This window comes from Salvelinus namaycush, unplaced genomic scaffold (assembly GCF_016432855.1).
Source record: "Salvelinus namaycush isolate Seneca unplaced genomic scaffold, SaNama_1.0 Scaffold2881, whole genome shotgun sequence".
NCBI lineage: Eukaryota > Metazoa > Chordata > Actinopteri > Salmoniformes > Salmonidae > Salvelinus > Salvelinus namaycush.
This window is the reverse complement of record NW_024059765.1, coordinates 4652-31876: the sequence shown is the minus strand read 5'-3', so window position 1 is coordinate 31876 and position 27225 is coordinate 4652. Positions and strand designations below refer to the sequence as shown.

At 48.8% G+C, this 27225-nt stretch overlaps 1 protein-coding gene across 1 annotated transcript; it reads left to right on the top strand.

The window, feature by feature from the left end:
* Positions 1-3977: 3977 nt before the first annotated feature.
* LOC120039648 (FH1/FH2 domain-containing protein 3-like) lies at positions 3978-27225 on the top strand (the record flags this gene model as incomplete). The annotated part of the gene is made up of 8 exons (XM_038985056.1): positions 3978-4177; positions 4445-4611; positions 11540-11683; positions 18056-18267; positions 22002-22757; positions 23155-23310; positions 24589-24771; positions 26518-27225. Coding segments are annotated over 8 exons (2526 nt in total), but the record flags the coding sequence as incomplete, so codon positions are not given.

Here is a 27225-nt window from a genome sequence, read left to right as displayed (position 1 = left end):
AGCCCTATTCCCTATATAGTGCACTACTTTAGACCAGAGCCCTATTCCCTATATAGTGCACTACTTTAGACCAGAGCCCTATTCCCTATATAGTGCACTACTTTAGACCAGGGCCCTATTCCCTATTAAAGTGCACTACTTTAGACCAGAGCCAATAGGGTTTTTAATGGTCAAAAGTAGTGGACTATGTATTGAATAGGGAGCCAATTGGGACGTAGCCTGGGTGTTATGGTGTGTTGGGGTCCATTTTGAAATGGTGTGTTGGTATTAACGGTGTGGTCTGCGGTTTATGATTTAAAGTCGGGTTCAACCAATCAATTTAACAGGGTTTTATCATGAACATTGATTGACAGGTTCAAGACACCAATGGAGCAGAACTGAAGGTGTAAGATTCATCACATGACAATAAACCGGATTAAAGGGGAAACGTCATGCTGGTTACCTCCAGCATCACCCCCAACATCTACATATGTGCCGCACGGTAGACTAGTGGTTAGAGTGGAGGGACGGCAGGTAGCCTAGTGGTTAGAGTGGAGGGACGGCAGGTAGCCTAGTGGTTAGAGTGGAGGGACGGCAGGTAGACTAGTGGTTAGAGTGGAGGGGTGGCAGGTAGACTAGTGGTTAGAGTGGAGGGGAGGCAGGTAGACTAGTGGTTAGAGTGGAGGGGTGGCAGGTAGACTAGTGGTTAGAGTGGAGGGGAGGCAGGTAGACTAGTGGTTAGAGTGGAGGGGAGGCAGGTAGACTAGTGGTTAGAGTGGAGGGACGGCACGGTAGACTAGTGGTTAGAGTGGAGGGGAGGCAGGTAGCCTAGTGGTTAGAGTGGAGGGGAGGCAGGTAGACTAGTGGTTAGAGTGGAGGGGAGGCAGGTAGACTAGTGGTTAGAGTGGAGGGGAGGCAGGTAGACTAGTGGTTAGAGTGGAGGGGAGGCAGGTAGCCTAGTGGTTAGAGTGGAGGGACGGCACGGTAGACTAGTGGTTAGAGTGGAGGGACGGCACGGTAGACTAGTGGTTAGAGTGGAGGGGAGGCAGGTAGACTAGTGGTTAGAGTGGAGGGGAGGCAGGTAGACTAGTGGTTAGAGTGGAGGGGAGGCAGGTAGACTAGTGGTTAGAGTGGAGGGGAGGCAGGTAGACTAGTGGTTAGAGTGGAGGGGAGGCAGGTAGACTAGTGGTTAGAGTGGAGGGACGGCACGGTAGACTAGTGGTTAGAGTGGAGGGGAGGCAGGTAGACTAGTGGTTAGAGTGGAGGGGAGGCAGGTAGCCTAGTGGTTAGAGTGGAGGGGTGGCAGGTAGACTAGTGGTTAGAGTGGAGGGGAGGCAGGTAGACTAGTGGTTAGAGTGGAGGGGAGGCAGGTAGACTAGTGGTTAGAGTGGAGGGGAGGCAGGTAGACTAGTGGTTAGAGTGGAGGGGAGGCAGGTAGACTAGTGGTTAGAGTGGAGGGACGGCACGGTAGACTAGTGGTTAGAGTGGAGGGGAGGCAGGTAGCCTAGTGGTTAGAGTGGAGGGGAGGCAGGTAGACTAGTGGTTAGAGTGGAGGGGAGGCAGGTAGACTAGTGGTTAGAGTGGAGGGGAGGCAGGTAGCCTAGTGGTTAGAGTGGAGGGGAGGCAGGTAGACTAGTGGTTAGAGTGGAGGGATGGCAGGTAGACTAGTGGTTAGAGTGGAGGGGAGGCAGGTAGACTAGTGGTTAGAGTGGAGGGACGGCAGGTAGACTAGTGGTTAGAGTGGAGGGGAGGCAGGTAGACTAGTGGTTAGAGTGGAGGGGAGGCAGGTAGACTAGTGGTTAGAGTGGAGGGGAGGCAGGTAGACTAGTGGTTAGAGTGGAGGGGAGGCAGGTAGACTAGTGGTTAGAGTGGAGGGGAGGCAGGTAGCCTAGTGGTTAGAGTAGAGGGGAGGCAGGTAGACTAGTGGTTAGAGTGGAGGGATGGCAGGTAGACTAGTGGTTAGAGTGGAGGGACGGCACGGTAGACTAGTGGTTAGAGTGGAGGGGAGGCAGGTAGACTAGTGGTTAGAGTGGAGGGGTGGCAGGTAGACTAGTGGTTAGAGTGGAGGGGCGGCAGGTAGACTAGTGGTTAGAGTGGAGGGGCGGCAGGTAGACTAGTGGTTAGAGTGGAGGGGTGGCAGGTAGACTAGTGGTTAGAGTAGAGGGATGGCAGGTAGCCTAGTGGTTAGAGTGGAGGGGCGGCAGGTAGACTAGTGGTTAGAGTGGAGGGATGGCAGGTAGACTAGTGGTTAGAGTGGAGGGGCGGCAGGTAGACTAGTGGTTAGAGTGGAGGGGCGGCAGGTAGACTAGTGGTTAGAGTGGAGGGGCGGCAGGTAGACTAGTGGTTAGAGTGGAGGGGTGGCAGGTAGACTAGTGGTTAGAGTAGAGGGACGGCAGGTAGACTAGTGGTTAGAGTGGAGGGGCGGCAGGTAGACTAGTGGTTAGAGTGGAGGGGCGGCAGGTAGACTAGTGGTTAGAGTGGAGGGGTGGCAGGTAGACTAGTGGTTAGAGTGGAGGGATGGCAGGTAGACTAGTGGTTAGAGTGGAGGGGTGGCAGGTAGACTAGTGGTTAGAGTGGAGGGGAGGCAGGTAGACTAGTGGTTAGAGTGGAGGGGAGGCAGGTAGACTAGTGGTTAGAGTGGAGGGGAGGCAGGTAGACTAGTGGTTAGAGTGGAGGGGAGGCAGGTAGACTAGTGGTTAGAGTGGAGGGGAGGCAGGTAGACTAGTGGTTAGAGTGGAGGGGAGGCAGGTAGACTAGTGGTTAGAGTGGAGGGACGGCACGGTAGACTAGTGGTTAGAGTGGAGGGGAGGCAGGTAGACTAGTGGTTAGAGTAGAGGGGTGGCAGGTAGACTAGTGGTTAGAGTGGAGGGGTGGCAGGTAGACTAGTGGTTAGAGTGGAGGGGAGGCAGGTAGACTAGTGGTTAGAGTGGAGGGACGGCACGGTAGACTAGTGGTTAGAGTGGAGGGGAGGCAGGTAGACTAGTGGTTAGAGGGGAGGCAGGTAGACTAGTGGTTAGAGTGGAGGGACGGCACGGTAGACTAGTGGTTAGAGTGGAGGGGAGGCAGGTAGACTAGTGGTTAGAGTGGAGGGGAGGCAGGTAGACTAGTGGTTAGAGTGGAGGGACGGCACGGTAGACTAGTGGTTAGAGTGGAGGGGAGGCAGGTAGCCTAGTGGTTAGAGTGGAGGGGAGGCAGGTAGACTAGTGGTTAGAGTGGAGGGGAGGCAGGTAGCCTAGTGGTTAGAGTGGAGGGGAGGCAGGTAGACTAGTGGTTAGAGTGGAGGGGAGGCAGGTAGACTAGTGGTTAGAGTGGAGGGGAGGCAGGTAGACTAGTGGTTAGAGTGGAGGGACAACCCTCCATCTTTTTTTTACTACAAAACATAGAAAAGCCATTTTCACATGTTGATGTTGGGTTGGAGCCATTTTCCACCACCATGCTAGCGTAGCTAATGCTAATCCCACCATGCTAGCGTAGCTAATGCTAATCCCAGAACACCATTTTCCACCACCATACATACACTAGAGTAGCTAATGCTAATCCCAGGACACCATTTCCCACCGCCATGCTAGAGTAGCTAATGCTAATCCCCGGATGTACCGTACTGCGTTCAGCCAATCAGGTTGCAGCAGTCTGTTTTTTTTCCACCCCTGATCTGATCGTTTTAACACTCTCTAGCGTGGACCGGGATTAGCATTAGCTACGCTAGCGCGGTGGTGGAAAATGGTGTTTCATAAAGAAATTACAAATATTTTCTCCAGGTTTTTTTTCTTCGCCCTCTCAACATTAAATCGAGTTAAGTAGGAAATCTACGCCTTTGCAGCCTAAATGTTGGTTTTCTGTACGAACCGGTCCACAGGGGATACGAGGCTATAGCCGGCTGCATACAGTCCCTTTGGACGGTAAAATGAAACGACTCAATACTTAGAGAGAAGATTAACAGCAGTAAGTCTGAATGATGTATTGCAGTGATCCAGGTGGGCCTGTTTTATCTGGAGTAGCTGCCCCCGCCCCTACTGAGCCCTCCCCTGGGGAGAGAGAGAGGGAGAGGGAGAGGGAGTTCCTGGTGTGGTGAGGGTGTGGTGGTGTGGTGGTTGGCTTGGCTTCTGTCGCTGGCTAGGACCGTGCCATCTGAGAGCGTGGGCAGCGTATCTGTGGCAGGGGCCGAGAAGCGTAATGGCTATCACAGCCATGCTGCAGGGTATGGTATCTGTTCTGGGGAATCAACATCAAATTCTTTTGGTTATAAATTATATTTGTGTATTTCTAGACTATAATCAGTGTGTCTGGTTCAGGTCCTGTGGGGGCTTGTCTCTCTCTTCTAATCTGTCTAATCTATTGTTTTGTTGCTGTGATCCTGGATGATTTGGTTTTTGCCATGCTTGCCCCGTAATGGTGTTGTCGACCCCCCCCCCCCTCCATGGCGGCTCAGTCACCTCCAGTTTCCTCCATGTCTGTGTTCCTGTAGAGGCACCTTCCTCCGCAACCTGGTCGCCACCCAGTGGGAGAAGACGAGTAGGAGCCAACACGAGAAGCTCCAGGATAAACTGTCCCAGGATGACCCCGTAGTCACGTCCCCCAGGGCAGAGGAGGAGACCTCATCTGCAGACAGCAGCCCCAGTACACCCACTGAAGGTACAGTACCCTAACCCTGCCGTACCCTCGTCCTCTAGCCCAAATACCCCAGCTGAAACCAGCCCCTACCCTAGTCCCAGGTCCCAGGTACAGTACCCTAACCCTGCCGTACCCTCGTCCTCTAGCCCAAATACCCCAGCTGAAACCAGCCCCTACCCTAGTCCCAGGTACAGTACCCTAACCCTGCCGTACCCTCGTCCTCTAGCCCAAATACCCCAGCTGAAACCAGCCCCTACCCTAGCCCCAGGTCCAGTACCCTAACCCTGCCGTACCCTCGTCCTCTAGCCCAAATACCCCAGCTGAAACCAGCCCCTACCCTAGTCCCAGGTACAGTACCCTAACCCTGCCGTATCCTCGTCCTCTAGCCCAAATACCCCAGCTGAAACCAGCCCCTACCCTAGTCCCAGGTACAGTACCCTAACCCTGCCGTACCCTCGTCCTCTAGCCCAAATACCCCAGCTGAAACCAGCCCCTACCCTAGTCCCAGGTACAGTACCCTAACCCTGCCGTACCCTCGTCCTCTAGCCCAAATACCCCAGCTGAAACCAGCCCCTACCCTAGTCCCAGGTACAGTACCCTAACCCTGCCGTATCCTCGTCCTCTAGCCCAAATACCCCAGCTGAAACCAGCCCCTACCCTAGTCCCAGGTACAGTACCCTAACCCTGCCGTATCCTCGTCCTCTAGCCCAAATACCCCAGCTGAAACCAGCCCCTACCCTAGTCCCAGGTACAGTACCCTAACCCTGCCGTACCCTCGTCCTCTAGCCCAAATACCCCAGCTGAAACCAGCCCCTACCCTAGCCCCAGGTCCCAGGTACAGTACCCTAACCCTGCCGTACCCTCGTCCTCTAGCCCAAATACCCCAGCTGAAACCAGCCCCTACCCTAGTCCCAGGTACAGTACCCTAACCCTGCCGTACCCTCGTCCTCTAGCCCAAATACCCCAGCTGAAACCAGCCCCTACCCTAGTCCCAGGTCCCAGGTACAGTACCCCCTAACAGCCTGACCCGGTAGGGCCCTGTCCTGGAAACATCTCTCCTCTCAGACCCTCATTGAGCCGTTCTAATTGTTAGTGACATGCGCATGGTGCTCGGGCGTGGTCGGCAACCGCTTTGTGCGTCGTCACAACACCTCAGAATGAGGAAGTGTTGTCGGGAGCGAGAGGAGGAGCGGCTAATCCTTACTTCTTTTCCAGTCAGATTGGAGACGTTCAGGCCCTGCAGTGTCAGACAGGGGCAGGACGTTACCTAACATTGCCTCAACTCATGCTGGGAAGGTTCGACAGTTTCTCATTAGAGACCTGGAATAGCTGGAATAGAGGAGGAATACTTACTGAGGAGGAATAGACCTGGAATAGTTAATAGTTACTGAGAAGGAATAAACCTGGAATAGTTAATAGTTACTGAGGAGGAATAGACCTGGAATAGTTACAGTTACTGAGGAGGAATAGACCTGGAATAGTAATAGTTACTGAGGAGGAATAGACCTGGAATAGTAACAGTTACTGAGGAGGAATATACCTGGAATAGTTACTGAGGAGGAATAGACCTGGAATAGTAACAGTTACTGAGGAGGAATATACCTGGAATAGTTAATAGTTACTGAGGAGGAATAGACCTGGAATAGTTCATAGTTACTGAGGATGAATAGACCTGGAATAGTAACAGTTACTGAGGAGGAATATACCAGGAATAGTTAATAGTTACTGAGGAGGAATAGACCTGGAATAGTTACAGTTACTGAGGAGGAATAGACCTGGAATAGTAATAGTTACTGAGGAGGAATAGACCTGGAATAGTAACAGTTACTGAGGAGGAATATACCTGGAATAGTTAATAGTTACTGAGGAGGAATAGACCTGGAATAGTAACAGTTACTGAGGAGGAATATACCTGGAATAGTTAATAGTTACTGAGGAGGAATAGACCTGGAATAGTTCATAGTTACTGAGGATGAATAGACCTGGAATAGTAACAGTTACTGAGGAGGAATATACCAGGAATAGTTAATAGTTAGTGAGGAGGAATAGACCTGGAATAGTTAATAGTTACTGAGGAGGAATAGACCTGGAATAGTAATAGTTACAGAGGAGGAATAGACCTGGAATAGTTCATAGTTACTGAGGAGGAATAGACCTGGAATAGTAATAGTTACAGAGGAGGAATAGACCTGGAATAGTTCATAGTTACTGAGGAGGAATAGACCTGGAATAGTTACTGAGGAGGAATAGACCTGGAATAGTAACAGTTACTGAGGAGGAATAGACCTGGAATAGTTACAGTTACTGAGGAGGAATAGACCTGGAATAGTTTATAGTTACTGAGGAGGAATATACCTGGAGTAGTAACAGTTACTGAGGAGGAATAGACCTGGAATAGTAACAGTTACTGAGGAGGAATAGACCTGGAATAGTAACAGTTACTGAGGAGGAATAGACCTGGAATAGTAATAGTTACAGAGGAGGAATAGACCTGGAATAGTTACAGAGGAGGAATAGACCTGGAATAGTTACAGAGGAGGAATAGACCTGGAATAGTTACAGTTACTGAGGAGGAATAGACCTGGAATAGTAATAGTTACTGAGGAGGAATATACCTGGAATAGTTAATAGTTACTGAGGAGGAATAGACCTGGAATAGTTCATAGTTACTGAGGAGGAATAGACCTGGAATAGTTCATAGTTACTGAGGAGGAATAGAACAGGAATAGTAACAGTTACTGAGGAGGAATAGACCTGGAATAGTAACAGTTACTGAGGAGGAATAGACCTGGAATAGTTTATAGTTACTGAGGAGGAATAGACCTGGAATAGTTTATAGTTACTGAGGAGGAATAGACCTGGATTAGTTTATAGTTACTGAGGAGGAATAGACCTGGAATAGTAACAGTTACTGAGGAGGAATATACCTGGAATAGTAACAGTTACTGAGGAGGAATAGACCTGGAATAGTAACAGTTACTGAGGAGGAATAGACCTGGAATAGTAACAGTTAATGAGGAGGAATAGACCTGGAATAGTAACAGTTACTGAGGAGGAATAGACCTGGAATAGTTACTGAGGAGGAATATACCTGGAATAGTAACAGTTACTGAGGAGGAATAGACCTGGAATAGTAACAGTTACTGAGGAGGAATAGACCTGGAATAGTAACAGTTACTGAGGAGGAATAGACCTGCCACTGTGGCAGATTCTGCATGTGGCCCTAAACTGTGTACTCTCTGTTTAGGGCCAAATAGCATTCTAGTTTGCTCTGTTTTTTTGTTAATTACTTGACACATGGGAAATAATTATCTTTTTTGTTTTCTCATGATTTGGTTGTGTCTAATTGTGTTGCTGTCCTGGGGCTCTGTGGGGTCTGATTGTGTTTGTGAACAGAGCCCCAGGACCAGCTTGCTTAGGGGACTCTTCCCCAGGTTCGTCTCTCTGCAGGTGATGGCTTTGTTATGGAAGGTTTGGGAATCACTTCCTTTTAGATGGTTGTAGAATTTAACGGCTCATTTCTGGATTTTATCATTAGTGGGTATTCTGCTCTGATATTTTTGCAGAATTTTGCATGCAGAGTCTCAATTCGGTGTTTGTCCCATTTTGTGAAGTCTTGGTTGGTGAGCGGACCCCAGACCTCACAACCATAAATGGCAATGGGTTTTATAACTCATTCAAGTATTTTTAGCCAGATCCTAATTGGAATGTCGAACTTTATGTTCCTTTTGATGGCGTAGAAGGCCCTTCTTGTCTTGTCTCTCAGATCGTTCACAGCTTTGTGGAAGTTACCTGTGATGTTTAGGCCAAGGTTGTATAGTTTTTTGTGTGCTCTAGGGCAAAAGTGTCTAGATGGGATTTGTATTTGTGGTCCTAGCGACTGGACCTTTTCTGGAACACCATTACTTACTGAGATTTACTGTCAGGGCCCATAATCTGTGCAGAAGATCTAGGTGCTGCTGTAGGCCCTCCTTGGTTGGGACAGATCTAGGTGCTGCTGTAGGCCCTCCTTGGTCGGGGACAGATCTAGGTGCTGCTGTAGACCCTCCTAGGTTGGGGACATATCTAGGTGCTGCTGTAGGCCCTCCTAGGTTGGGACAGATCTAGGTGCTGCTGTAGGCCCTCCTAGGTTGGGACAGATCTAGGTGCTGCTGTAGACCCTCCTTGGTCGGGGACAGATCTAGGTGCTGCTGGAGGCCCTCCTTGGTCGGGGACAGATCTAGGTGCTGCTGTAGGCCCTCCTTGGTCGGGGACAGATCTAGGTGCTGCTGTAGGCCTTCCTTGGTCGGGGACAGATCTAGGTGCTGCTGTAGGCCCTCCTTGGTCGGGGACAGATCTAGGTGCTGCTGTAGGCCTTCCTTGGTCGGGGACAGATCTAGGTGCTGCTGTAGGCCCTCCTTGGTCGGGGACAGAAGCACCAGATCATCAGTAGACGTTTGACTTCAGATTCTAGTAGGGTGAGGCCGGGTGCTGCAGACTGGTCTAGTGCCCGCGCCAATTCGTTGATATATATGTTGAAGAGGGTGGGGCTCAAGCTGCATCCCTGTCTCACCCCACGGCCCTGTGGGAAGAAATGTGTGTGTTTTTTGCCGATTTTGTGTGCATTGATTTTATAATGTTGTATGTTTTTCCCCCCAACCCCACTTTCCATCAATTTGTATAGCAGACCCTCATGCCAAATTGAGTCAAAAGCTTTTTTGAAATCAACAAAGCATGAGAAGACTTTGCCTTTGTTTTGGTTTGTTTGTTTGTCAATTAGGGTGTGCAGGGTGAATACGTGGTCTGTCGTACGATAATTTGGTAAAAAGCCAATTTGACATTTGCTCAGTACATTGTTTTCACTGAGGAAATGTACGAGTCTGTTGTTAATGATAATGCAGAGGATTTTCCCCAAGGTTGCTGTTGATGCGTTTCCCACCGTAGTTATTGGGGTCAAATTTGTCTCCACTTTAGTGGATTGAGGTGATCAGTCCTTGGTTCCTAATATTGGGGAAGATTCCAGAGTTGAGGACGATGTTAAAGAGTATTAGTATAGACAATTGGAATGTGTGGTCTGTATATTTTATCATTTCATTAAGGATACCATCAACACCACAGGCCTTTTTGGTTTGGAGGGTTTGTATTTTGTCCTGTAGTTCATTCAATATAACTGGAGAATCCAGTGGGTTCTGGTAGTCTTTAATAGCTGATTATAAGATTTGTATTTGATCATGTATATGTTTTACCCTCTTTGTGTTGGATATATAACTCTTGTGTATTTCTGTATTGTTTTAGAGATTCACCGTAGTGAAGGCATAGACTCAGGTTTTCTGGATCAGGTTTTCTGGTTTTCAGGTTGGACATTTCTTTCTTAGATTTTTGCATTCTTCTATCTCACCTCTCTCTCTCTCTCTCATTCCTCTATATACAGTTGAAGTCGGAAGTTTATATACACTTAGGTTGGATTCATTAAAACTAGTTTTTCAACCACTCCACAAATTTCTTGTTAACAAACTATAGTTTTGGCAAGTCGGTTAGGACATCTACTTTGTGCATGACACAAGTAATGTTTCCAATAATTGTTTACAGACAGATTATTTCAGTTAAAATTCACTGTATCACAATTCCAGTGGGTCAGACGTTTACATACACGAAGTTGACTGTGCCTTTAAACAGCTTGGAAAATTCCAGAAAATGATGTCATGGCTTTAGAAGCTTCTGATAGGCTAATTGACATCATTTGAGTCAATTGGAGGTGTACCTGTGGATATATTTCAAGGCCTACCTTCAAACTCAGTGCCTCTTTGCTTGACATCATGGGAAAATAAAAAGAAATTAGCCAAGACCTCAGAAAAAAAATTGTAGACCTCCACAAGTATGGTTCATCCTTGGGAGCAATTTCCAAACGCCTGAAGGTACCACGTTCATCTGTACAAACAATAGTACGCAAGTATAAACACCATGGGACCACGCAACCATCACACCGCTCAGGAAGGAGACGCGTTCTGTCTCCTAGAAATGAACGTACTTTGGTGCAAAAAGTGCAAATCAATCCCAGAACAACAGCAAAGGACCTTGTGAAGATGCTGGAGGACACAGGTACAAAAGTATCAATATCCACAGTAAAACGAGTCCTATATCAACATAACCTGAAAGGCCGCTCAGCAAGGAAGAAGCCACTGCTCCCAAACCGCCATAAAAAAGCCGGACTACGGTTTGCAACTGCACATGGGGACAAAGATCGTACTTTTTGGAGAAATGTCCTCTGTTCTGATGAAACAAAAATAGAACTGTTTGGCCATAATGACCATCGTTAGGTTTAGAGGAAAAAGGGGGAGGCTTGCAAGCCAAAGATCACCATCCCAACCATGAAGCACGGGGGTGGCAGCATCATATTGTGGGGTTGCTTTGCTGCAGGAGGGACTCGCTCTCCTATTATTCTGACATTTCACATTCATGAAATAAAGTGGTGATCCTAACTGACCTAAGACAGGGAATGTTTACTAGGATTAAATGTCAGGAATTGTGAAAAACTGAGTTTAAATGTATTTGGCTAAGGTGTATTTAAACTTCCGATTGTATCTCGCTCTCTCTCTCCTCTATCTCTCTCGCCTCTCTTGCCTCTCCCTCCTCTCTCTTCTCTCTCTCTCTTTCTCTTTCTCTCTCTGTCTGTCGCTCTGTCTGTCGCTCTGTCTGTCTCTCTGTCTGTCTCTCTGTCTCTCTCTGTTTTACACACACACACACACTCAGACAAGTGAAAAGACTTTGGCAGAGAAGGGCAGAGGGCCTTTCACATTGAAGTTGAATGTGAGTCTGGGGGGCATTTCTCTGAAGTACACTCACTGCCATTATGCTCTGCCAGTAACATTTCAAATGGAAATTCACTCATTATTTAAAATGTAGTTGATTCAGTTGTGAATGTTTTTACTTATTGGGTTTTGTGTCTGTGTGTGTCTGTGTGTGCCAACAGCCCCGTTCCAGGCCAGCGGTGCAGGAACAGAGCCCCAGCCAGAGCTCCACGCAGGGGGGCAGGTCTCAGGAGAGACTGGCCCCATCCAGAGAACCCTGGAGCAGCCTGACCCAGCAGACACCCAGGCGACCCATAATGAACCAGGCAAGAGATTAACATCCAACCCTCCTTCTAAATCTACTGCCCCTGCCCCTTCCCCTCTGCCCCTTCCCCTCTCTGCCCCTTCCCCTCTGCCACTTCTACTGACTGTATATTATACAGGGACCAGCCTGTCTACTGGCTGTATATTATCAGCTGAGTTACAGACAAGGTTGTGGCTACAATCATTCCTTAGGTTATCTAGCGGGCCACAAGATAACTCCTTTTGGGTTTGTCACAACTGAAAACCCGAGGTTTGTCAACCACTACCATAGGTTGTACCTGCAGATACACTGAATTCAATAGAGACCAAGATAGTAGAGGACAGCAACACTTTGTCCGGTCCTCCGGACTCGGAGGGGGCAGCAACGCTCTGTCCGGTCCTCCGGACTCGGAGGGGGCAGCAACGCTCTGTCCGGTCCTCCGGACTCGGGGGGGGGGGGGGGCAGCAACGCTCTGTCCGGTCCCCCGGACTCGGGGGGGAGCAGCAACACTCTGTCCGATCCTCCAGACTCGGGGGGGAGCAGCAACACTCTGTCCGATCCTCCAGACTCGGGGGGGCAGCAACACTCTGTCCGATCCTCCAGACTCGGGGGGGGGCAGCAACACTCTGTCCGATCCTCCAGACTCGGGGGGGGGGGGCAGCAACACTCTGTCCGATCCTCCAGACTCGGGGGGGGGGGGGCAGCAACACTCTGTCCGATCCTCCAGACTCGGGGGGGGGGGGGCAGCAACACTCTGTCCGATCCTCCAGACTCGGGGGGGGGGGGCAGCAACACTCTGTCCGATCCTCCAGACTCGGGGGGGGGGCAGCAACACTCTGTCCGATCCTCCAGACTCGGGGGGGGGCAGCAACACTCTGTCCGATCCTCCAGACTCGGGGGGGGCAGCAACACTCTGTCCGATCCTCCAGACTCGGGGGGGGGGCAGCAACACTCTGTCCGATCCTCCAGACTCGGGGGGGGGGGCAGCAACACTCTGTCCGATCCTCCAGACTCGGGGGGGGGCAGCAACACTCTGTCCGATCCTCCAAACTCGGGGGGGGGCAGCAACACTCTGTCCGATCCTCCAGACTCGGGGGGGGCAGCAACACTCTGTCCGATCCTCCAGACTCGGGGGGGGCAGCAACACTCTGTCCGATCCTCCAGACTCGGGGGAGGGGCAGCAACACTCTGTCCGATCCTCCAGACTCGGGGGGGGGCAGCAACACTCTGTCCGATCCTCCAGACTCGGGGGGGGGGGGCAGCAACACTCTGTCCGATCCTCCAGACTCGGGGGGGGGGGGGCAGCAACACTCTGTCCGATCCTCCAGACTCGGGGGGGGGCAGCAACACTCTGTCCGATCCTCCAGACTCGGGGGGGGGGGCAGCAACACTCTGTCCGATCCTCCAGACTCGGGGGGGGGGCAGCAACACTCTGTCCGATCCTCCAGACTCGGGGGGGGGGCAGCAACACTCTGTCCGATCCTCCAGACTCGGGGGGGGGCAGCAACACTCTGTCCGATCCTCCAGACTCGGGGGGGGGCAGCAACACTCTGTCCGATCCTCCAGACTCGGGGGGGGGCAGCAACACTCTGTCCGATCCTCCAGACTCGGGGGGGGGCAGCAACACTCTGTTGTGGAATGCTCATATCCAGTAGCTAATTTCAAACCATAATATTGTATTTTTGTCTGGCTTTGAAGATAACGGGGGGAGGGGGGAATTCCATCTCTTCCCCCCCCAGTGGCCAGGAGACAAATGACCTAAACAGGCTGCGCCCCAAATGTCTCCCTGTTCCCTTTAGAGTGCACTACTGTTGACCAGAGGACCAGGGCCCAAAGGCTGTGTGGTCTAAAGTAGTGCACTCTAAAGGGAACAGGGGACCACTTGGGACTCCAACCAGACCGTGGCCCTTACGGTCCCCAACGACCCACCAGGACCCAACACTAGCCCAGTTAGGAGGCGTTAGACATGTCAACTGTTTATACTAACAGATGACGATCTGGTTTCCCTTTTCCTGTTCTGATCCGACTGACAAGGAACGTGCTGCGATGCAGAGGGCAGGGTCGATGTTGAGGAGTGTTGGTCTCCGCCCCAAACGCCACCCTAGTCTCTATATAGTGCGCTACTTTTGACTGGAGCTATGGACCTGGTCAAATGTAGTGCACTAAATAGAGCCCTCAAACTCAACCACTGCCATTTTTCATTGTTCCCCTCTAATCAGGGCCTGATTTAGACCTGGAACACCAGGTGGGTGATTTCCCCTCCAATCAGGGCCTGATTTAGACCTGGGACACCAGGTGGGTGATTTCCCCTCTAATCAGGGTCTGATTTAAACCTGGGACACCAGGTGGGTGATTTCCCCTCCAATCAGGGCCTGATTTAGACCTGGGACACCAGGTGGGTGATTTCCCCTCTAATCAGGGCCTGATTTAGACCTGGGACACCAGGTGGGTGATTCCCCTCTAATCAGGGCCTGATATAGACCTGGGACACCAGGTGGGTGATTTCCCCTCTAATCAGGGCCTGATTTAGACCTGGGACACCAGGTGGGTGATTCCCCTCTAATCAGGGCCTGATTTAGACCTGGAACACCAGGTGGGTGATTCCCCCTCTAATCAGGGCCTGATTTAGACCTGGGACACCAGGTGGGTGATTCCCCTCTAATCAGGGCCTGATTTAGACCTGGAACACCAGGTGGGTGATTCCCCCTCTAATCAGGGCCTGATTTAGACCTGGAACACCAGGTGGGTGATTCCACCTCTAATCATGGCCTGATTTAGACCTGGGACACCAGGTGGGTGATTCCCCCTCTAATCAGGGCCTGATTTAGACCTGGGACACCAGGTGGGTGATTCCCCTCTAATCAGGGCCTGATTTAGACCTGGAACACCAGGTGGGTGATTCCCCCTCTAATCAGGGCCTGATTTAGACCTGGGACACCAGGTGGGTGATTTCCCCTCTAATCATGGCCTGATTTAGACCTGGGACACCAGGTGGGTGATTCCCCCTCTAATCAGGGCCTGATTTTAGACTTGGGACACCAGGTGGGTGATTCCCCCTCTAATCAGGGCCTGATTTAGACCTGGGACACCAGGTTGGGTGATATTAATGACCCAGGTAGAACAGACCACCAGCAGAATCCAGACAGCGTAGGGTCAGAGTTGAACAGGTTACCCAATAAGGGAACTTGCTGTAGATGGATTGTGTGTGCGTGTGAAGAGTGTTTGCAGTAGAAGGAGAGTAGAAGGTCGCTGGTTGTCAGCTGATGGGTTGGTGAGTTAATGTTGCTATTGCTGCCTAGCTCAGAAAGCTGTCAGTGCGGAGCTGTTAGGATCTACTGAGGGACTGCGCTCGCAGGTCGGCCAGTTCAGAGGGAGGATCTCCTCTTTTTCATGTACACGTTGTCCTGACATCTGTTACGGAGTGCAGGGACAAGAGAATAGGTTTCTATTGCATGTTGTCCTGACATCTGTTACGGAGTGCAGGGACGAGAGAATAGGTTTCTATTGCATGTTGTCCTGACATCTGTTACGGAGTGCAGGGACGAGAGAATAGGTTTCTATTGCATGTTGAAATGACATCTGTTACGGAGTGCAGGGACGAGAGAATAGGTTTCTATTGCATGTTGTCCTGACATCTGTTACGGAGTGCAGGGACGAGAGAATAGGTTTCTATTGCATGTTGAAATGACATGTGGATCTTTCCTGACCTGTGAAAGATGTGGCTACAACGACATAGCATGGAGTTGCTGTCATTTCTTTGTAATGTCATTTTTTGTACACAGATAGAGATATAATATATATATATATTATCTCTATCTATATATGTATATATATATTATCTCTATCTATATATGTATATATATATATATTATCTCTATCTATATATGTATATATATATATATTATCTATATATGTATATATATATATATTATCTATATCTATATATGTATATATATATATATAGATATATATATATATTATCTCTATCTATATATATTATCTCTATCTATATAGATAGAGATAATCTCTATCTATATATATTATCTCTATCTATATATATTATCTCTATCTATATATGTATATATATATATTATCTCTATCTATATATATTATCTCTATCTATATATATTATCTCTATCTATATATGTATATATATATATTATCTCTATCTATATATATTATCTCTATCTATATATGTATATATATATATTATCTCTATCTATATATGTATATATATATATATATTATCTCTATCTATATATGCATATATATATATTATCTCTATCTATATATATTATCTCTATATATATAGATATATATATATATATTATCTCTAACTATATATGTATATATATATTATCTCTATCTATATATATTATCTCTATCTATATATGTATATATATATATATTATCTCTATCTATATATATTATCTCTATCTATATATGTATATATATATATTATCTCTATCTATATATGTATATATATATATATATATTATCTCTATCTATATATGCATATATATATATTATCTCTATCTATATATATTATCTCTATATATATATATAGATATATATATATATATATTATCTCTAACTATATATGTATATATATATTATCTCTATCTATATATATTATCTCTATCTATATATGTATATATATATATACACTGCTCAAAAAAATAAAGGGAACACTTAAACAACACAATGTAACTCCAAGTCAATCACACTTCTGTGAAATCAAACTGTCCACTTAGGAAGCAACACTGATTGACAATAAATTTCACATGCTGTTGTGCAAATGGAATAGACAAAAGGTGGAAATTATAGGCAATTAGCAAGACACCCCCAATAAAGGAGTGATTCTGCAGGTGGTGACCACAGACCACTTCTCAGTTCCTATGCTTCCTGGCTGATGTTTTGGTCACTTTTGAATGCTGGCGGTGCTTTCACTCTAGTGGTAGCATGAGACGGAGTCTACAACCCACACAAGTGGCTCAGGTAGTGCAGTTCATCCAGGATGGCACATCAATGCGAGCTGTGGCAAAAAGGTTTGCTGTGTCTGTCAGCGTAGTGTCCAGAGCATGGAGGCGCTACCAGGAGACAGGCCAGTACATCAGGAGACGTGGAGGAGGACGTAGGAGGGCAACAACCCAGCAGCAGGACCGCTACCTCCGCCTTTGTGCAAGGTGGAGCACTGCCAGAGCCCTGCAAAATGACCTCCAGCAGGCCACAAATGTGCATGTGTCTGCTCAAACGGTCAGACACAGACTCCATGAGGGTGGTATGAGGGCCCGACGTCCACAGGTGGGGGTTGTGCTTACAGCCCAACACCGTGCAGGACGTTTGGCATTTGCCAGAGAACACCAAGATTGGCAAATTCGCCACTGGCGCCCTGTGTTCTTCACAGATGAAAGCAGGTTCACACTGAGCACATGAGCACATGTGACAGAGTCTGGAGACGCCGTGGAGAACGTTCTGCTGCCTGCAACATCCTCCAGCATGACCGGTTTGGCGATGGGTCAGTCATGGTGTGGGGTGGCATTTCTTTGTGGGGCCGCACAGCCCTCCATGTGCTCGCCAGAGGTAGCCTGACTGCCAATAGGTACCGAGATGAGATCCTCAGACCCCTTGTGAGACCATATGCTGACACATGCACATTTGTGGCCTGCTGGAGGTCATTTTGCAGGGCTCTGGCAGTGCACCTCCTTGCACAAAGGCGGAGGTAGCGGTCCTGCTGCTGGGTTGTTGCCCTCCTACGGCCTCCTCCACGTCTCCTGATGTACTGGCCTGTCTCCTGGTAGCGCCTCCATGCTCTGGACACTACGCTGACAGACACAGCAAACCTTTTTGCCACAGCTCGCATTGATGTGCCATCCTGGATGAACTGCACTACCTGAGCCACTTGTGTGGGTTGTAGACTCCGTCTCATGCTACCACTAGAGTGAGAGCACCGCCAGCATTCAAAAGTGACCAAAACATCAGCCAGGAAGCATAGGAACTGAGAAGTGGTCTGTGGTCACCACCTGCAGAATCACTCCTTTTTTGGGGGTGTCTTGCTAATTGCCTATAATTTCCACCTTTTGTCTATTCCATTTGCACAACAGCATGTGAAATTTATTGTCAATCAGTGTTGCTTCCTAAGTGGACAGTTTGATTTCACAGAAGTGTGATTGACTTGGAGTTACATTGTGTTGTTTAAGTGTTCCCTTTATTTTTTTGAGCAGTGTATATATTATCTCTATCTATATATGTGTATATATATATTATCTCTATCTATATATATTATCTCTATATATATATAGATATATATATATTATCTCTATCTATATATAATGCTATGTGTGTGAATATGATGATCGTAACATGCAGTTGTCCTTCCCCTCCTCTCCTGTAGGTGTCAGTGTCCAGCGGAAAACACTCTCCAATGAGAGGAAGTTCATGCTGAACATGCTCGACGCCAAGAACTCCTCGGCCGGTCCCCTGAAGAGCCCGTCAGGCACCGACCCCGACCTCGACCCCGAGGAGAGCCTCTCCGGAGAGCCAGAGGACTGCAGAGGGCTGGGCAGGGCTGGTAGCAGTGTGAAGGAACGTCTATCTAGCCTCAAGGTAGGAATTCATTACGGTCTTTTTTTTTCAATCAAATGTTCTAACTTTATTGAACAGATAGAGGATGACAGTGGGGATCTGTTCTGACTTTATTGAACAGATAGAGGGAGGAAGACAGTGGGGATCTGTTCTGACGTTATTGAACATATAGAGGATGACAGTGGGGGATCTGTTCTGACTTTATTGAACAGAGAGAGAGAGGAAGACAGTGGGGATCTGTTCTGACGTTATTGAACAGAGAGAGAGAGGAAGACAGTGGGGATCTGTTCTGACTTTATTGAACAGAGAGAGGAAGACAGTGGGGATCTGTTCTGACGTTATTGAACAGATAGAGACAGGAAGACAGTAGGGATCTGTTCTGACGTTATTGAACAGAGAGAGAGAGGAAGACAGTGGGGATCTGTTCTGACTTTATTGAACAGAGAGAGAGAGGAAGACAGTGGGTATCTGTTCTGACGTTATTGAACAGATAGAGGGAGGAAGACAGTGGGGATCTGTTCTGACTTTATTGAACAGATAGAGAGAGGAAGACAGTGGGGATCTGTTCTGACTTTATTGAACAGATAGAGGGAGGAAGACAGTGGGGATCTGTTCTGACGTTATTGAACAGAGAGAGGATCACAGTGGGGATCTGTTCTGACTTTATTGAACAGAGAGAGGAAGACAGTGGGGATCTGTTCTGACTTTATTGAACAGATAGAGGAAGACAGTGGAGATCTGTTCTAACTTTATTGAACAGATAGAGGAAGACAGTGGGGATCTGTTCTGACTTTATTGAACAGAGAGAGGATCACAGTGGGGATCTGTTCAGACTTTATTGAACAGAGACAGGAAGACAGTGGGGATCTGTTCTGACGTTATTGAACAGAGAGAGGAAGACAGTGGGGATCTGTTCTGACATTATTGAACAGAGACAGGAAGACAGTGGGGATCTGTTCTGACGTTATTGAACAGAGAGAGGAAGACAGTGGGGATCTGTTCAGACTTTATTGAACAGAGACAGGAAGACAGTGGGGATCTGTTCTGACGTTATTGAACAGATAGAGGGAGGAAGACAGTGGGGATCTGTTCTGACGTTATTGAACAGATAGAGAGAGGATGACAGTGGGGATCTGTTCTGACTTTATTGAACAGAGACAGGAAGACAGTGGGGATCTGTTCAGACTTTATTGAACAGAGACAGGAAGACAGTGGGGATCTGTTCTGACGTTATTGAACAGAGAGAAAGACAGTGGGGATCTGTTCTGACTTTATTGAACAGATAGAGGGAGGAAGACAGTGGGGATCTGTTCTGACTTTATTGAACAGATAGAGGATGACAGTGCGGAAGATACAGAGAGGTTGTGTCAAGGTTGTCTGGCTACCCAAACTCCTTGCTCAGACAAATGCTAGGCCACGCCCACGGACGTTAGAAACTTATCCGTAATGAGTCTGGATCTGAGTACCTCCCCGACCAATTTCTAGAACGTGAACAGATTCTAACTGTTCTGATTGGTCCCAGAAACCAATGGGTTTGGGCCAGAGCCAGAACACACAATTGTCATTCTTTTTGATACTCTGATTGGTTAGAGACGATCCAATCGCTGATGACTTTGTTTTGTACAACACCCCTTTTTTCTCCCAAAATCTGTGGAATCCGATTGGTAGTTACAGTCTTGTCTCAACGCTGCAACTCCCGTACGGACACAACCCCACCAAGCCGCATTGCTTCTTAACCCGGAAGCCAGCCGCACCAATGTGTCGGAGGAAACACCGTACACCTGGCGACCGCGTCAGCCTGCACTACGCCCAGCTCACCACAGGAGTCGCTAGAGCGCGATGGGACAAGGACATCCCTGCTGGCCAAACCCTCCCCTAACCCGGACGACGCTGGGCCAATTGTGTGCCGCCCCGTGGGTATCCCGGTCGCGGCCGGTTGCGACAGAGCCTGGACTCGAACCCAGAATCTCTAGTAGCACAGCTAGCACTGCGATGCAGTGCCTTAGACCACTGCGCCACTCGGGAGGCCCATCACCCCTCATTTTGACGTCACCGTAAATGACTTCAACGATGGCAGTCTCAGACTGAAGTCTGTATCGAATGTAGAAGAGTGGAATAATTCAGTTTGAGTCGTCAGGCAGGTGTCTAGTAGGCCAGATTCAAACCTATAGCGACTAGACATGAGGCCTGAAACTGTGGCTGGGACTGTTACATCACCCTAGGTAGAGGAGACATGAGGCCTGAAACTGTGGCTGGGACTGTTACACCACCCTAGGTAGAGGAGCCATGAGGCCTGAAACTGGCTTGGACTGTTACATCACCCTAGGTAGAGGAGACATGAGGACTGAAACTGTGGCTGGGACTGTTACATCACCCTAGGCAGAGGAGACATGAGGCCTGAAACTGTGGCTGGGACTGTTACATCACCCTAGGTAGAGGAGACATGAGGCCTGAAACTGGCTTGGACTGTTACATCACCCTAGTTAGAGGAGACATGAGGCCTGAAACTGGCTTGGACTGTTACATCACCCTAGGTAGAGGAGACATGAGGCCTGAAACTGGCTTGGACTGTTACATCACCCTAGGTAGAGGAGACATGAGGCCTGAAACTGGCTTGGACTGTTACATCACCCTAGGTAGAGGAGACATGAGGCCTGAAACTGGCTTGGACTGTTACATCACCCTAGGTAGAGGAGACATGAGGCCTGAAACTGGCTTGGACTGTTACATCACCCTAGGTAGAGGAGACATGAGGCCTGAAACTGGCTTGGACTGTTACATCACCCTAGGTTGAGGAGACATGAGGCCTGAAACTGGCTTGGACTGTTACATCACCCTAGGTTGAGGAGACATGAGGCCTGAAACTGGCTTGGACTGTTACATCACCCTAGGTAGAGGAGACATGAGGCCTGAAACTGGCTTGGACTGTTACATCACCCTAGGTAGAGGAGACATGAGGCCTGAAACTGGCTTGGACTGTTACATCACCCTAGGTAGAGGAGACATGAGGCCTGAAACTGGCTTGGACTGTTACATCACCCTAGGTTGAGGAGACATGAGGCCTGAAACTGGCTTGGACTGTTACATCACCCTAGGTAGAGGAGACATGAGGCCTGAAACTGGCTTGGACTGTTACATCACCCTAGGTAGAGGAGACATGAGGCCTGAAACTGGCTTGGACTGTTACATCACCCTAGGTAGAGGAGACATGAGGCCTGAAACTGGCTTGGACTGTTACATCACCCTAGGTAGAGGGGACATGAGGCCTGAAACTGGCTTGGACTGTTACACCACCCTAGGTAGAGGAGACATGAGGCCTGAAACTGGCTTGGACTGTTACATCACCCTAGTTAGAGGAGACATGAGGCCTGAAACTGTGGCTGGGACTGTTACATCACCCTCGGCCACATGGTAGGGATGAGTTTAACACCAGTCTTTCAGAATCCATTAGTAGCTTGGGTCGATTAATTGATAAATCGAACTTTGTATTTTTTTTTTTAATAAATAGGATAATAAATTATAGTTTTTCACTTCAAAATATAGTAAGTTGTGTGCATGCATACTAGACACATGCTGACTGATCTATAGCGGGGGGAGGGAGCTAAATAAAAAAACAGCTTTGTGTTTATTTTAATTTAAATGCATTGTGTCTGTCCAGCTTATGGAAAACATCACTCAAATGTTCAATCTTTCGATTGGCACATTTTGTAATGGATACAGATAGCCATGATGAACTAACTGATCCTTTTCCCCAGGCCCAGCAGGCCCAGCCTCTACCCAGCGAGGACAGCAGTTCCAGGAGGGCAGAGCTGCAGGGTCTGGGTGGCAGTGCCCAGGCAGCGCGGGCCAGGCTGGCAGAGGAGCAGCAGCACCGGCAAGTCCGGCCGCAGTACAGCATCGACGCAGAGACCCACTCCCGAAACCTGGAGAAAACCCAGATGACCCCACTGGCCAGGGACAGACAGACAGACGCCTGGGACCAGCTCCAACCCAGCTCCAAAGCCCTGAAGATTAAAGACCTGGACTTCTCTGACCTCATGGAGGAGGAGGATATAGATGTTCTGGACGTGGACGTCTTCGACGTGGGTGTTGGTCGGCCTGGTGGTGGTGGCGGCGTCCCACCTCCTCCTCCACCTATGCCTGGACTAGCCTCCGCTCCTCCTCCTCCTCCTCCTCCCCCCGGGGCGCCGTGTATGAGTCTCCCTCCTCCACCTCCTCCCCCACCGGGTGGAGGTCTCTGCGCCCCTCCTCCTCCACCTCCTCCTGGAGCTCCCCCTCCCCCTTTCTCCTCCTCCTCCTCCTCTTCCTCCCAGGCTCCCGACCCGGCCTTTGCCAAGAAGAGAAAGACGGTCAAGTTGTTCTGGAAGGAACTCAAACAGTCAGACAGTCCCAGGAAGTGTAAATTCGGACGCGGGACGGTGTGGGCGTCGCTGGATAAGGTCGCCGTGGATACGGCCAAGCTGGAACACCTGTTTGAGTCCAAGGCCAAGGAGCTACCCGTGGCTCTGAAGGTGAGGGGTTACATCAGCTCAGAAATCAAAAGATCAGATTCAATGTGTTTTTGTTGCTGTTTACACATGAAGGAAAATATCAGATATGCCAAATAATTGGCAAAAGATGTAAATTGTACTACCTGTGTAAACTATGTGTGTAAAGCTGTCTCAAATACTGTAAAGCAGGAATGAAGTAAAAGCAATATTAACTGTAATCTCTATTGGTTGACAGGTTAATTGACTGGGAAATTGACTGGGAAATTGACTGGGAAATTGACTGGGAAATTGACTGGGGAATTGACTGGGGAATTGACTGGGGAATTGACTGGGGAATTGACAGGGGAATTGACAGGGGAATTGACAGGGGAATTGACTGGTGAATTGACAATCTTTTCTATGCTGTTTGTCCCTGCAGAAAGGAGCAGAAGTGAAGAAGGCAGAGATACTGGTGTTAGATTCCAAGAGGAGTAACACCATCAACATCGGCATGACCGTACTACCAGCTGTCCACGTCATCAAGACCGCCATCCTCAACTTTGACGAGTTTGCCATCAACAAGGAGGGCATCGAGGTGATATTGTCTTTCCACCACTGGGTGGCGCTGTTACCATTACAATTACAATTGAATGGGATCTGTAGGGCTGTTTACACCAGGATCAGTGCACTCTGACATTGAACATCAGTGACCTGCGACGGGTTCAGGAGGAGAAGTACACTATTTCTCTGGTGTAATTTAATTCATGTTTACTGTCAACGACAGTATACCTGAAAATCTCTCTGTCAACAAAGCACCTTTTTTTTTTAAATAACAAAAATGTCTGCTACTCACACTTTCTTAGTCCTCTGATTTTCCTTTCACTGTGGTACAAATCCATGCCTCCAGTCATCTGTTCCAGTCATCCCTCTCTCTCTTCCCCCTCTAGAAAATCCATGCCTCCAGTCATCTCCCTCTCTCTTCTCCCTCTTGAAAATCCATGCCTCCAGTCATCTCCCTCTCTCTCTTCTCCCTCTAGAAAATCCATGCCTCCAGTCATCTCCCTCTCTCTTACCCCTCTAGAAAATCCATGCCTCCAATCATCTGTTCCAGTCATCCCTCTCTCTCTTCCCCCTCTAGAAAATCCATGCCTCCAGTCATCTCCCTCTCTCTTCCCCCTCTAGAAAATCCATGCCTCCAGTCATCTGTTCCAGTCATCCCCCCTCTCTCTTCTCCCTCTAGAAAATCCATGGTTCCAGTCATCTCCCTCTCTCTCTTCTCCCTCTAGAAAATCCATGCCTCCAGTCATCTCCCTCTCTCTTCCCCCTCTAGAAAATCCATTCCTCCAGTCATCTGTTCCAGTCATCCCCCTCTCTCTTCCCCCTCTAGAAAATCCATGGTTCCAGTTATCTGTTCCAGCCATCCCCCTCTCTCTCACTCCTCTAGAAATTCCATGACTCTAGTCATTTGTTTGTCATCCCCCTCTCTCTCACTCCTCTAGAAATTCCATGACTCTAGTCCTCTGTTCCAGTCATCCCTCTCGCTTCCTCCTCTAGAAAATCCATGCCTCCAGTCATCCCCCTCTTCCTCCTCTAGAAAATCCATGCCTCCAGTCATCCCCCTCTCTCTTCCCCCTCTAGAAAATCCATGCCTCCAGTCATCCCCCTCTCTCTTCCCCCTCTAGAAAATCCATGCCTCCAGTCATCCCCCTCTCTCTTCCCCCTCTAGAAAATCCATGCCTCCAGTAATCTGTTCCAGTCATCCCCCTCTCTCTCCTTCCTCTAGAAAATCCATGGTTCCAGTCATCCCCCTCTCTCTCTTCCTCCTCTAGAAAATCCATGCCTCCTCTAACTTCAGTCATCTGTTGTGTTGTAGAAAATCCTGACGATGACTCCTAGTGAGGAGGAGAAGCAGAAGATCCAGGAGGCTCAGCTGGCCAACCCTGATGTCCCTCTGGGCTCAGCGGAACAGTTCCTCCTCACCCTGTCCTCCATCAGCGGCCTCAGCGCTCGACTGCAGCTCTGGGCCTTCAAACTCAACTATGAAACCCTGGAGAAGGTAGGATCAGGGGGGGGCCCGTATTCCTAAAGCATCTGGCCTTGGATGCAGTCTGTTCTGCTCTCATTATGGAATAGTCCTCATGCCTCATTCAGAAACTGATCTAGGACCAGGCTAGTGTTCTGCTAGTCTCATTATGGAATAGTCCTCGTGCCTCATTCAGAAACTGATCTGGGGACAGGCTAGTGTTCTGCTCTCATTATGGAATAGTCCTCGTGCCTCATGCAGAAACTGATCTGGGGACAGGCTAGTGTTCTGCTCGTCTCTACACAGCTGTACATCATCTTCGCTCTTCCAGTCAGCTGTCATCCATGAGGATCCATCACCTCTTGTAGGAACCATGAGGATCCATCACCTCCTGTAGGAACCATCACCTCCTGTAGGAACCGTGAGGATCCATCACCTCCTGTAGGAACCGTGAGGATCCATCACCTCCTGTAGGAACCATGAGGATCCATCACCTCCTGTAGGAACCATGAGGATGCATCACCTCCTGTAGGAACCGTGAGGATCCATCACCTCCTGTAGGAACCGTGAGGATCCATCACCTCCTGTCATCATGTGCTGTAGGGACCATGAGGATCCATCACCTCCTGTAGGAACCGTGAGGATCCATCACCTCCTGTCATTATGTGCTGTAGGAACCATGAGGATCCATCACCTCCTGTAGGAACCGTGAGGATCCATCACCTCCTGTAGGAACCGTGAGGATCCATCACCTCCTGTAGGAACCGTGAGGATCCATCACCTCCTGTAGGAACCGTGAGGATCCATCACCTCCTGTAGGAACCGTGAGGATCCATCACCTCCTGTAGGAACCGTGAGGATCCATCACCTCCTGTAGGAACCGTGAGGATCCATCACCTCCTGTAGGAACCATGAGGATCCATCACCTCCTGTAGGAACCGTGAGGATCCATCACCTCCCCAGTAGAGCAGCGTTAGTCAGTGTGTCAGACTGGCAGCTCAACAACAGCAGAATATTCTCCTCGTGGGTTATGGGTAGGATGAGGGGAGAGAATATGAGCAGTCTGCCCAGGACCAGCAGATTCTGTTCTCACACACACACACACACACACACACACACACACACACACACACACACACACACACACACACACACACACACACACACACACACACACACAGTGACAGCACACTGACAGCACACTGTGTGGTGTGGTGTGTGTGAACAGAATCTGCTGATCCTGGGCAGACTGCTCATATTCTCTGCTCATCCCACCCATAATGTGTGTGTGCTCAGTCTCTGTAGCACACTGTGTGTGTGTGTGTGTGTGTGTGTGTGTGTGTGTGTGTGTGTGTAGTGGACTGTGAATCCTCACTGACTGCCGAGCCTGTTTGATGGAGTTTGTTTCCCCATGAATGTTGTTCTTCTCTTCGTCTCTGTACAGGAGATAGCTGAGCCTCTGTTCCCCTGAATGTTGTTCCTCTCCTCCCTCATAGTCTTTCATCTCTTCTCTTCGTCTCTGTACAGGAGATAGCTGAGCCTCTGTTCCCCCTGAATGGTGTTCCTCTCCTCCCTCATAGTCTTTCATCTCCTCTCTTCGTCTCTGTACAGGAGATAGCTGAGCCTCTGTTCCCCCTGAATGTTGTTCCTCTCCTCCCTCCTAGTCTTTCACCTCTTCTCTTCGTCTCTGTACAGGAGATAGCTGAGCCTCTGTTCCCCATGAATGTTGTTCCTCTCCTCCCTCATAGTCTTTCACCTCTTCTCTTCGTCTCTGTACAGGAGATTGCTGAGCCTCTTTTCGACCTGAATGTTGTTCCTCTCCTCCCTCATAGTCTTTCACCTCTTCTCTTCGTCTCTGTACAGGAGATAGCTGAGCCTCTTTTCGACCTGAATGTTGTTCCTCTCCTCCCTCATAGTCTTTCATCTCTTCTCTTCGTCTCTGTACAGGAGATAGCTGAGCCTCTGTTCCTCCTGAATGTTGTTCCTCTCCTCCCTCATAGTCTTTCATCTCTTCTCTTCGTCTCTGTACAGGAGATAGCTGAGCCTCTGTTCGACCTGAATGTTGTTCCTCTCCTCCCTCCTAGTCTTTCATCTCTTCTCTTCGTCTCTGTACAGGAGATAGCTGAGCCTCTGTTCCCCCTGAATGTTGTTCCTCTCCTCCCTCATAGTCTTTCATCTCTTCTCTTCGTCTCTGTACAGGAGATAGCTGAGCCTCTTTTCGACCTGAATGTTGTTCCTCTCCTCCCTCATAGTCTTTCATCTCTTCTCTTCGTCTCTGTACAGGAGATAGCTGAGCCTCTGTTCCCCCTGAATGTTGTTCCTCTCCTCCCTCATAGTCTTTCACCTCTTCTCTTCGTCTCTGTACAGGAGATTGCTGAGCCTCTTTTCGACCTGAAACTAGGCATGGAGCAGCTCGCCAAAAACAAAACCTTTAAGCGCATCCTGGCAACGCTTTTGGCCATTGGAAACTTCCTCAACAGTACCAGT